The sequence below is a fragment of the Neodiprion pinetum genome, chromosome 4, assembly GCF_021155775.2.
Source record: "Neodiprion pinetum isolate iyNeoPine1 chromosome 4, iyNeoPine1.2, whole genome shotgun sequence".
In the NCBI taxonomy this organism is placed as follows: Eukaryota; Metazoa; Arthropoda; class Insecta; order Hymenoptera; family Diprionidae; genus Neodiprion; species Neodiprion pinetum.
Window position 1 is genome coordinate 33406926 of NC_060235.2, and position 11933 is coordinate 33418858.

The window sequence follows — 11933 nt, forward strand, 5'->3', positions numbered from 1 at the left end:
TTGAATTGAGACAAATAAATATTTATTTCATCGCTCGTGGCCACACATTCAGTTGTATCAATTACTTTTTTCTCTCAGTATGATAAATAAGTGTGCCAATCGCTATTGGAATTCGTGCTGTAATTTTTCGCCATATTTCAGATTAACGGAATGAGGTTGCAGCTTGTTGCGGTTTCCCCGACTATGGCATTTGGGTACGTGGAATTTATGGAAAATCATAAATTTCGCGATTGTCTTACGATTCGGAGGTAAGCATGTGTTACCTCGTGGCCTGAGAATTGGACTCGGAGAAAGAATCTGGGCTGCAAAATTGTCTACGAAAGAAAATCTGATTGGGAGATTGACTTGACTCTCGATCCGTTCCGGAGATGCGAGACTCGTCGAATGACCGGAGCACGTATCGAGAGGCTTAGGAAAATCGCACGAGAGGTAATGGCGAATGATAGAACGAGCGCAGAGCGAAAAACGCAGTGGGAGACGTGAACGAGGTGCGAATGAGCGAGCAATTCCTAACGGAAAGCAAACGAGAGTAAATGTGTGGGGAAGTGGAACGTGACTAAATAAGAGCGACGTCACGCTTCGCGCACCCGAGTATTGGGCCGTATAAATTGGCGCTGGTTTTGTCAAACTCAAAGTTCGCGCGTCAGTCGATCGTCCGTATTTCGCGCGTGTCGGAAGCCGCTCCGTAACCGAGAATAATCGAAAAAAAAAAATACAGAATAAAAGCATGGTGCTTGTCGATCTGCTCGCAGTTCGGTTGTTCATTCGTTGAGTCGAGACTTGTGACAATTTTCAAATTTTAGAAATGGAGTATTTGAGCTTTGATCCGAAAAGTAAAAAGCTGACGCTGGAAGAATGCGCCGTTCCTTCGCCATCCGAGAAGGAAGTTCTAATCAAAGTTTCACATTCTGGAATCTGCGGTACCGATTTACACATACTCGACGTAAGTGCTTACGTTTCGAATAACGCCGTATCGCCGAAAATTCATCGTGTCGGGTGATAGCTGCGCATCACCCTGAAAATCTGGTAAAAACTAAAATCAACCGCAGCACACTCTTCCTGTCAGTCTGCACGAATTCGAGCGCACATTTTATAAATCCTTTACAATTCGTAAGTCATTTCACTTCGTTTCGAGTATTAAGAAATGGCGTTATGAAATTAACCAATGGCAGCCGAGTAAGAAATTGTGACATATTTTTTTTTTCCTCATTGTTACATTTTTAACCGCTGCGTCGAGCTTTTGCCTCTGCCTAACGTTATATTCATTAGAAGTATTTTCGAGCCTTGAACGAGTGGCCTAGTTTCTACGATTCTGTTATTCGCTCTGTTGAAATAATTCGAAAATCATCGCACCTCGTTCGGTTAGAAGAGAAAAAATAAACCTATCGAGTATCTGCGGTTTCAATGCATATATTTAATTTCAATGTGCAGCCCGAAAAAAACACTATCCTCGTATAATTTGATTTTATTTCGTTCACAGGGCGCCTTCCCCTGCAAAGATGGCCCGCTAATTTTGGGTCACGAGTTCTCCGGTCTTGTGCAGGCTGTCGGTTCGGCGGTAACGGCTTTCAAGGTCGGGCAAAAAGTTGTCGCTGATCCGAACACTGGGTGCAATACTTGCGACTTTTGCCACGGCGGTAATTACCACTTTTGCAGACTCGGCGGTATTCACAACACCATAGGAATATTTCGTGACGGGGGCTGGGCTACCCACGTCCTAGTTCCCGACTCCCAAGTAAGTCGATACCACGCCGTGACCCAAATAGGGTGAATAACGAAATGTACAGTCCGGCCGGAAAGTTTTCGGCACGAGACTCGAGTTGTGCATTTGTAAATTAAATTTCGTATATATATGACGCCGCTCGTGAATTTAATGGGAAAAAAAACTATGATATACGCAATCGATGGAGAGTTTAGACCGGTGATTTTATCATCGTAAAATGTTGCACGCTGCGAATAACTGATAAAATCTACTAGGCTTAGAAGCTGACGGAAGTACGACTGTGTTCCTGAAGCTGTGACGTTGCGAGTGAATGTCTGATCGACGGGTGAGCGAATACTTTTTTTAAATCTTATTTTAAAACATACCTTGTCTGGCCCGAAGGTACACTTAGTGCCCGAGGGAGTGAAACTACCTCAAGCAGCCCTGGTCGAGCCATTGTCCTGCCTGGTCCACGGTTGGGACATATTAAATCCTGTCCATGTTGGTACGAGAATTTTGATAATAGGAGCGGGAATAATCGGTTCGTTGTGGTCGTGTCTCCTCCATCTCTACGGTCAGCGAAAAACAGTGACGATCAGCGAGCCTCAGGTGAAGCGGAGACGACTGTTCGAAAATTTGGGTAAGTACAGAAATGCCCGAAAGCCCCAGGTGAGTTTTTCATTTAGATTTTCTTCCCCCCGTAAACTAAATTGCAAATTAATCAGACGATCTGATACTTTACCTGCGGCGTAGAAGCCTCTGCTGCAATGTTGAAAAAATATCAAACTTTTCACGTGAATCTACAGTTTGAATAATTACACGGGAAAATTTTTGAGCTACCTGTTGAGACTTCTAGCGACATGAGGAACTAAATTACGAACGTACGCACGTTATACGAAGATTGTCAACACAGAGTCGATTATTCGAGGTCAATGTTAATCCTTCGACTCAATAACGTCTACGAATCACAGCGACTGGAACTACTTCGCGTAAATACGTATACACATACAGGCGATCAAGCAGGTGGGCATAAATATGCCGAGCACTGAACTATACGTCCCACGAACGCAACACACGATATCTACATAGGCTATTCGAATCCCCATTTACCGTTGAAATTTTCAAACTGCTAAACGTCTCGAATGTTGAGCGACGAAAAAACCGAGTTGATTTTTGTTGACAATGAGGTGTGTCTAAGAGCTGTATTAGGATGGTCTTTATTTAGGGTGTTTTCGAAAATTCCTGCGGACAAGGCGGAAAAAGTTTGCAAAAAAATCAAAAAAAATGTACACAAAACTTGAAGCCTGTGGGTCAACTCTGAGAACTGCCTCGAAAGCAGTGAAATTTCCCATTTAAATAACATGGGAATTCGAGCTTACTACATCCTTTTTTTTTTTCCCCGCCTTAATAATCCCGGCGGGGTTCTTAGTTCTTAGAGTTGACCTACAGGCTTCAAGTTTTGCGTACATTTTTTTTGATTTTTTTGCAAACTTTTTCCGCCTTGTCCGCAGGAATTTTTGAAAACACCCTAAATAAGGACCACCCTAAGCTGTATTCACGCGGTAGTTATTGTATGTAAACTAGGTTCGTCGTTAATCGCAGGTGGAATTTCGACTGTTAACAATACAGGCTTCAGAGGATTGCACACTCTGAGTCTGTATACAGTTATATATAAATTTTGCTCAATTTTAATTGTTCTCTGTATTTATTGCCAGATTTGGGTTTCAAGACTGTTGCTCCGGAGGATTTAAAGGGCTCGGAGTTCGATCTAGCGATAGATTGCAGTGGCTCAGGTCCCGCTATGCAGGAAGCCTTGACTTTGCTGGGCAGGGGAGGACGGCTCTGCGTTTTTGGAGTCGCCAATCCGAATACGGAAGTCAAATTCAAACCGTTCGAGGTGCTGCTGGAAGTGAAAATGGGCTTACGAAACAAAAACCAAATTTCAATAATCCAATGCGTAATAACACTATTTTTTTACAGGTTTACGCGAGAGAATTGGCCATTGTCGGCGTGAACATTAATCCATTCACCTTCCCGAAAGCTTTGTCTCTGATAACGGCTATGACCGACACTTATCTCGACTACGAAAAACTAGGAATAGGTGTCTACTCGTTGAAACAGTATCAGGAGGCTTTGACTGCTCTGAGGAACGGTGATATCAGTAAAGTAGTATTTAAATTTTAGTCATACATTATAATCCAATCGTCACATTGTATTATCAGTAAATTGTGATCAGTTATCGTAATATTAAAAAAACAAATTTTTCTAATCGTTAATGTTATTTACCTATCCTTCTTTATCTCATCTGTCTCCTTCGTCCTGCAGATCAGCGTTAGTTTTCAACCTCAAATTTTTTTCAGGCATTACTGACATCTTCGCACAGTGCAAGGATTCGCAATGATCTAAGGAACTAAAGTTCTGTACACCATAATTGCTAGGTACTTTTATTTTTCCTAGCTGCCCCGGCACCTGAAACAAATATTCATTCGCAGTACGAAGTCTGAGGCAAAAAAATCGTGCTAATTTCAGTGATCAAAATTTCACAGCTTAAAGTCAAGCTCTTCAGATTCAGGGTTTCTCTCGATGACGTATAATTCTCTCGTGATATGTCCAATGATCTCTGAACTTGATGTCCGCGTAATTAAAGGCTGGTTGTACATTCGTTCGCATGCATCAAGTTTGAACGGACTATCTATTTACCGAATAATATCTGCTGGCACTATTTACGGATGTCTGATAACAATACGGTTCACAACGGCGATGTATGCAGGATGTGAGTTGTCCGGATAAGGCGCTCGCTTTCATGAAATTGTCACAGTGCATTCCTCGCTTCTCCCAAGTACCGAACACGACCTCAAAAATGTATACGTTCTACGGATTTCTGGTGATTTGTAGCGGGTTACAAATAGGTGAGTAGGCAGGTATGTCGGCTTGTTTCTACGTGCGAGAAAAAATAGACGAATTGAGAAATTCATCAATATTACGCGAATCAAGTTCAAGATCAGAGTTCCTTGACAAGTAACCACGAAATATGTGTTTGTCTACAAGGAATTGTGCTTCAGCGTACAGAGAGTATCCTCATCGTTTTTGTTCCAGCCTTTTCTTCTCGAGAACCGGGTGTCGTTGGAGGGGAACTATTAGCGGCAACGCCAATGGTAATTCAAAGTATCGGAAAAAACCTATCCCTGGACTGCGAGCTTCCAAATTATGGAAATAACCCTACTCGTTGGTCGATAGTTAACCATGACGTAGTCACTAATTTAACGACCGAAGATGGAACGGAGCTTGTTGTCCCGAACAATCGATATGGTTTAGTTAACAACGCGGAACGATCAACGACGACATTTACGGTATGACAATATTTTTACAATCCAAATCCAATGAACCTTTGGATATATCAATTTTTCAAAAATCCAACCATCGAGTATGAAACACGAGTGTTTGCGACGTGCGACTCTCCCGTACAGGCAATGAATTTAAGATGCGAACCCTGAACATTTAAGACTGTGAATAATTTAATTAATTTTTTCTTCAGATTAAAAATTTCCAACAAGAAGATACGGGACTCTATTTTTGTGAGGTACGGCAGCTAAATGGTCATGGATTGTTCTATTACATCAACGTGGGAGTTCGACAATAACGGAGTTCGTTAATGTTTCGATGATGCCGTTAATCTAAAAATGTAAAAAAAATACAGTTACCTTTGCGCACAAGGTCTCGCGTACTGTGTTCAAGCACCGCCTGACTGATCGTGATTTACAAACTGAGGCGTCAATGGAGGCGAAGGTCCAACAATTTCGTTACTGATAAATTGAACAAACAAATTGGAGAAGACGCAATTTATCTCGATTCATTTTTACGGCCATTCACCTGTTTCCAATTCTTTTTCAAGATAGAATCAAATGCAGCACGTCTACGATACACGTAACATCAATGCCTCGAAATATTAGGTATCTCGGTTATCGTTGCTTTTCTCCAATAACATAATTCCACTTACAATTAGTGCAGTTGCAAAATCACGAGTTTTGTAGATCGCTCTGCGTACATCGACCTTCGTAACCAAACCGGTTGGAAGACCCATATACCGTAATTAAGCAGTAAAAGTCTTCGAACTGTTATCCGAATATATAGACTTGATCTATTCCTGTCATTTGATTCCATTTATTTAGGTCAATTTCTAGGAATTATCATATTACGTGCAGAGAATACATATAAATTTACGGTACACTGCAAATAAGCACTTTCATGTACATGAAATTATAAATACATTGATTGTTCAAAGTCAAAGTTCAATTCCTTCTACACACAATTTATCCATCCAGATAAGAGGCCCGATAAGATTTCTGAGAAAACAAATAGATATTAGCTATAAGCCAATAACTTACTAAATAGTTTGAAAGGTGGATGATTTTTTGCTTATTTTATACTTCCGAAATTTCAAGAGATCATCACTGCGATGGTTGGCGAACATTTAATTCCACATCGGCAGAAGGTCGGTTCTCAGGGCCGATGGATAATACACATTTATAGAGTCCGGCGTCTATTAATTGAAGATTAGAGATCTAAAAAAATGTGCAAATAGGTGAGTAACACGTATAAGAGCCAATGCCACGTTCGACCGACATAAGTAAAATACTTAAGATTAACCAAAATTGTACCGTCAATGTAAACTCCAAAGATGTTGCGTTACGGTGTGTAGCCACTGAATAACGGTTGTCAGGAACAACAAGTGCACTTCCGCTTGATATATATAGGGTATGTTCTGCAACCTTTGTCCAGAGAACAGGAATATCCACAGCATTATCAGCGACACATGACAGGCTCACAGCGTCTCCGACCGCTTTAATTTGTTTCGGCGAAATGTAAGTAATAGCTGGCCGATCCTGCAAAGTAGCTGTAGAAGAAGAGTGAAAATTTATCCAAAAAAAAAAAAATAAATAACAGCGTTTGAACTTCTTAATTACTGCCGCGAAAAATAATTTTACCTGTTCGTAGCGTCACGGCTAGAAAGACCAGGTACACGTGAAAGGAATTCATCGTATGAAGCTGCAATCGTATACAGAACTTGAACGAGGGTCAGTTGCGAACGATCGTTTAACGAATGAGACAAAGTTCGCGTTCAGCCTGATATATGCTATCTCACACCACTCACGGTCGAAACTGAATTACACATATTCTTTAAGATGTTATAATTCGTCTGACATATTAACGGTCAACGGCCTATTTCGCAACCAATATTTCTTATGATTTTTACTCAGCGATGCGGCGTGGTACGATAAACAATTGTTAATAGATTAACGGAGTTTCTATTCAAGTGGTGTCGCTGGGAAATTAATGTAGTAGTAGAAGGTGAACATTTGTCAATACGGTAATACGTACGGTATGTTTCTCGAATGTTTCAAAAATGTTGTTTAATTGGGTCATAACAAGTTTTTCCGTATTCAGTATATATGGTCGAAATAACAAAATGCATAATTTAAGATAATTTATCTTAGTTCTTACGGAATACGCGGTAAAAAGTTTACAAGTGTAAAATATTGTACATATTGTAAAAAAGTCGTTCGTTATTCTACATTCATCACGATTAATTATTAAATTTGATGTTATTGCGCTGTACGTTACTAATTTGTAAAAATGTTATATAAAAACACCTAAGTACTAGTGAATATTATCGTTACATATTATTATAATTGCGAGTACGTTGGAATCCCAATAAACAGGTTCAACCCAACTAAGCAGTACTCTGTTAATGAGATTAAATATGTGACAATACTTGTAACGTATGTCTGGAGTACCTTGATTACTTGGTACTCAAATGTGTATTAACTTGTTTATTTCATTTTCACTTCTATTGCTAATTTGTATAAATGTTAGATTTAGTATAACGTTTACTCTATAATAAAAGTAACGAAGAAAAATGGACGCAAATAAAATACATATCGCAGGCGATATGTAAATATAATAAAATACCGCGACATAGGTACTTCCGATTTTTTGCTGCCTGGTTAATCACTTTACACGATAGATTCAACCTCGAGATTCGATGACGTGGCCTCTGTTAAGGTCCACAGAAATTAATAACATAATAATATTAGGTAACATTAGAACACGAAAATTTGTCATTTCTATTGTCGAACGCAACAATTCAGTTTGACTGATGATGCTAAGATATGCTTGAAAAATTGCTACAACCTTAGAAATCTAGATACTACTTTTTTGACTTTTCTATACGTGGAATGATTATCTACGGAGTGTAAAAGGTTTCGCTTAATTACCAGGTACTAGTTACCAAGGAAAAATGGAATGAAAATTCACTTGTTATAAAAAACAGAAGAAAAAAACTTATGGTGTAAATAGCTGTAAAAAAAATAATCGTATAAAATCGTTTTCACAATTATGCACAATAATCAATCGAACGACCATAAACTGGTACAAATTACAAGGCTCATAAATGCCATCAACCATTTGGATAGGATGCATCGCGGTGCTGCGGCCCAACGTAGTCCTGGATAGTTAATGTTTGGTATGGAAATTTCTGAAACAAGAAACGGGACTTCATGATTCACAATCACTGCGGTTTGTGTTAGAAAGTCATCCACCAATTATTATTGCTTACCGTAAACGTGTACAAATACAAGCAATTAACTCGGAAGAAACACTTCGATTTTACTTCTTCACGGGTGGGTAATTGTAAGATACATACATAGACTCAAATAATACAAGCAGGGCAATGATTCATAACACAATCACAATACAGCAGTATTATTCAAAATTTTTCATAAAACGTTTTAAAATAATTGGTAAGATTATGAACGTGGTACAAATAGTAATACAAAATAAACTGATAGACAAATCAAATAAGATGTGCACTTACGAATTAGTTGTAGCATCTCCATTTCAAATGGGAATACAGTAAAGTGCCAGAAGCATATCAAACCGAATTCAGGGTACATTGTTTCCATTGCATAATTGTTGAGACATGGAAGTTTAATGCATTTGTCGATTCAGAAACAAAAAAATTTATTCAACAAATCTTACCGGAAAATAGCTGCTACAAGAATGGCAAAGGCCACCAATGGTCCTGATGAGAGTGGCGTCACAGTAGCTCCATAATGTGCCTGACCACAAGCCGGTGGACAGACAGGAATAATAGTTTCTGTGTGAACAAAACAATGCACAAGCTACAACATGCTATCTACGAAATAATGTTGTCAAATAAATTTCGTAATTTCTTCTAAGTACTGCAATTACTTGACACCTAAGATAGACGGGTTCTAGCTAATGAAACAAGCAATAACAGATCATTAAGCATTCAAAAATTTTTCCGCTATTCCTAATAAAGTTCAACACTCAGGGACTGTAGCAGAGCATAGCATAAAAATTAACCGTCAATTTGCATTATGATATTGGAAGAAGTAAAAATAAGTTTCTTTTTTTGTACATCCCTGCACTTGAATGTTTCAGAAAATAATTATCAACACTAATTACGTCCAATTCCGTATAGGGCAACTTGATACTTGGTCACTGTTCGAAATAACATATACATTTAAAAAAATTGATGACTTTTTCACGATATGTAAGCAGCAGAGTTTACCTCAAATTGCCATACTGCGGGAGCGGGTCTAAATTAATCAAAGTCTATTTTAAAAAGGACTTCCTAATATACTACAGAAAAAATGTTGACAAACTAACCGAAGAGCTCGACTTGGGTTTCAGATGTTCCCAGTTTATTCGCAGCTTTGCATACGTATTGGCCGTATTGCCGCTTTTCAATGGTGATGACCCTGATTGTTGTGTCGGTAAATTCATCAGCGGTAGCGAAATGAGAGATACTGTAGTGCTGATTATTTGACAGCGTGACCTCGTCTTTCATCCAGGTAATTGCAGGTGGAGGATAAGCTTCAACGTGACATTCCAAATCCATGTCGTACTGCAAAGCTTGACCCAAACGTGGACGTGGAGCAGTTATAACTGGTGCGAATTCTACTTCCACAGCAATGTTACGTCTCGCTCCTTTTCCCACTCCATTTTCTGCCACACAATAATATGTGCCACGGTCTTCTTTTCGAATTGCTGAGATTTTAAGAGTGTTGCCGCTGTAGCATGAAGAAAACAAAGTAAAGTTATCTTAGTCGTTGGAGATTTTTGAGCGCCAAGGTGCAAATGGCATGCCGACTATCTTCTTAATTACTACTCTAGAACCCACCCACTATAATATCATTAAACAACTTACAAAACTTGCATATGTTAGTAACTGTGTAATTTACCGATAAATAGAACCCCCGGTAGGCAATAGAGCGTTATTTTCCCTGCGCCAAGAAATTCTTGGATAAGGATGCCCCGAAGCATAGCACTGCAGCTGTACACTCTGTCCTTCGCTTGTGACCAGAGATCGCGTTGAATTATCACTAATAACCGGCTGCCTACGAACTTGCAGATCGACTTCTGCAGAGATCTTGTTACTGAGTGAGATGATTACTTGACATTGGTACGTGGCTGCGTCAGTTTCTTGTATATCCTTAATCTGCAGAGAACCAAGAAAACTAGTTAGCATCTCGATGTACAATTTCTTTCCAATCAACATAAAGAATCCAGAAATTCAACCATACCTGCAACGTATATGTTGAAGATGCAGTATCATATCGCAAGGAGAACCGACTGTCACGGATGATCAGCGTTGTCCCAGTAGAAATGGGCAACTGATCTTTGGTTGCTTTCACCCAAAGAACTGGAAAGTCTTGAGCATATTGCACCGAACATTGCAGATCTACTGTACCTCCGATGTCTCTTATTTGTTCCTGAGATATGTAACTGATGGTCGGCGTACGCTGGGCTGCCACTGGAAGAGTAATCAATCTTTACTCCTGAACTTACTCCGAATTAGCAAGGTGGACAGACTTTACCGAATTTAACTATTGGTCTGAAGGAAAGTTGAAAAGGGAATTAAATATCAAAAATATTACTATGTTGTTTAATGGGCTCAAAAATCAGATCAAGGTTAAATCAATATTTTCCAAAGATAGGTTGCATCAATTTATTCACATGCACGTTGCGTGAACTATTTATAGTAATGAAAACACCAATGTAATTGTTGTCCGAGATGAAGATTATGCGAATGTGCGAATCATGAATCACCATTCAACCGTTTTTACCCCTCCCTTCGAATAATTGTTACGTTACGTTAGACGGCAAGAAATTCATCAATAAATATCACGCAAGAAGATCACAAAAAATGGAGAAAACAGAAGAAAAACATATATTCGTTTCAACACGCCACTTTTGCCAAATACGACTCTGATTAGAACAGGTGCAGGGAAAGAAACATTTTTCGTCATTCAATCATTCATCAAGTCGGTGATAATTGTTGAATTCAAGAATTGAATACTACTGCATTTTAGCTGATTCCGCTCGACTTTGGCTCCGTTGCGCTTTGATGCACGAACGAAATGTGCGACTTGGCGATAATCTTGATCCGCTCGTAAGTTTTATTGAGTAGTACTGGAATAGAAGAATCAGCCGACTCACCCAGCTGTAGCAATGCGAATAACAGGTACACGCCAAAGGTTTCCATCGTAGCGACACACCCAGTAATTCGGATCTTAAAACGACGCCCGAAAATACTTGATCACACGCTACGTGCCTCGAATTTTGCTTACTTGGGCCCGTTCTATCTTTTCACAAAACTTTTACACACTGGCCAGCTTTAATACAGATCATTTGGTGAGATTCGACGTATATTCGATTGTCAATGTAATAATAACAAACCGTTCGAACGGGCTAAGAACGGGCGGTTGAATATTAAATCAACTTGTCAAACAATGCCCCCCCACACGCAACTGAGCAGGTGATTGTAGCGACTCTTTTCCAATATGGCGGACGTCCTAGCGGCCACTACTTGAATCAAGTTTCGCATTTCTCGTTATAATACCACAAATATTCGGACGCATTTCTAAACGAATATTCGTAACTGATATCATTGGAAATTATTAAACAAGTTTCGACTGCTTATTCACTCTGCACACGAATCGGCGGAAGTACTCATTCGACTACGAAGTAAAACCACCCCTAATTCGAACGAACGCGGGGTCAACCGTCAACGACTGGAAAGTTGTCGTTCTAGCAGAATGCGATTTGTTTTAGAAATACCCAATTCATTGTTATCAATCGATATTGACAAAGGAAAAAAAGAATTCAATTTGTTTAAGAGTTGAGGTAAGCTGTATTTTAAACC

At 39.4% G+C, this 11933-nt stretch overlaps 2 protein-coding genes across 5 annotated transcripts; one reads left to right on the forward strand and one right to left on the reverse strand.

Annotated features, from left to right (window-relative positions):
* The first annotated feature begins 582 nt into the window (after positions 1–582).
* Positions 583–7869, forward strand: LOC124218158 (uncharacterized). Of its 3 annotated transcripts, XM_046624614.2 has the most exons (8): positions 583–943; positions 1481–1735; positions 2105–2342; positions 3418–3599; positions 3683–4140; positions 4249–4611; positions 4799–5052; positions 5238–7869. In XM_046624614.2, exons 1-5 carry the CDS (start codon positions 806–808, stop codon positions 3884–3886), a joined length of 1017 nt encoding a protein of 338 aa, XP_046480570.1. In that variant the 5' UTR covers positions 583–805; the 3' UTR covers positions 3887–4140; positions 4249–4611; positions 4799–5052; positions 5238–7869. The 3 variants fall into 3 exon arrangements, with proteins under 3 accessions (XP_046480570.1, XP_046480572.1, XP_046480569.1); XM_046624616.2 differs by having other exon boundaries at positions 3683–4623; XM_046624613.2 differs by having other exon boundaries at positions 3683–4611.
* Positions 7097–11559, reverse strand: Lac (septate junction protein lachesin). 2 transcript variants are annotated; one of them, XM_046624611.2, is made up of 6 exons: positions 11228–11556; positions 10312–10541; positions 9970–10226; positions 9395–9798; positions 8741–8858; positions 7097–8237 (listed from the first exon to the last, which is right to left on the reverse strand). In XM_046624611.2, the coding sequence occupies exons 1-6, from the start codon at positions 11271–11273 to the stop codon at positions 8216–8218; spliced, it is 1077 nt and encodes a 358-aa protein (XP_046480567.1). In that variant the 5' UTR covers positions 11274–11556; the 3' UTR covers positions 7097–8215. The 2 variants fall into 2 exon arrangements, with proteins under 2 accessions (XP_046480567.1, XP_046480568.1); XM_046624612.2 differs by lacking the exon at positions 8741–8858 and having other exon boundaries at positions 11228–11559.
* Between the last annotated feature and the right edge of the window lie 374 nt (positions 11560–11933).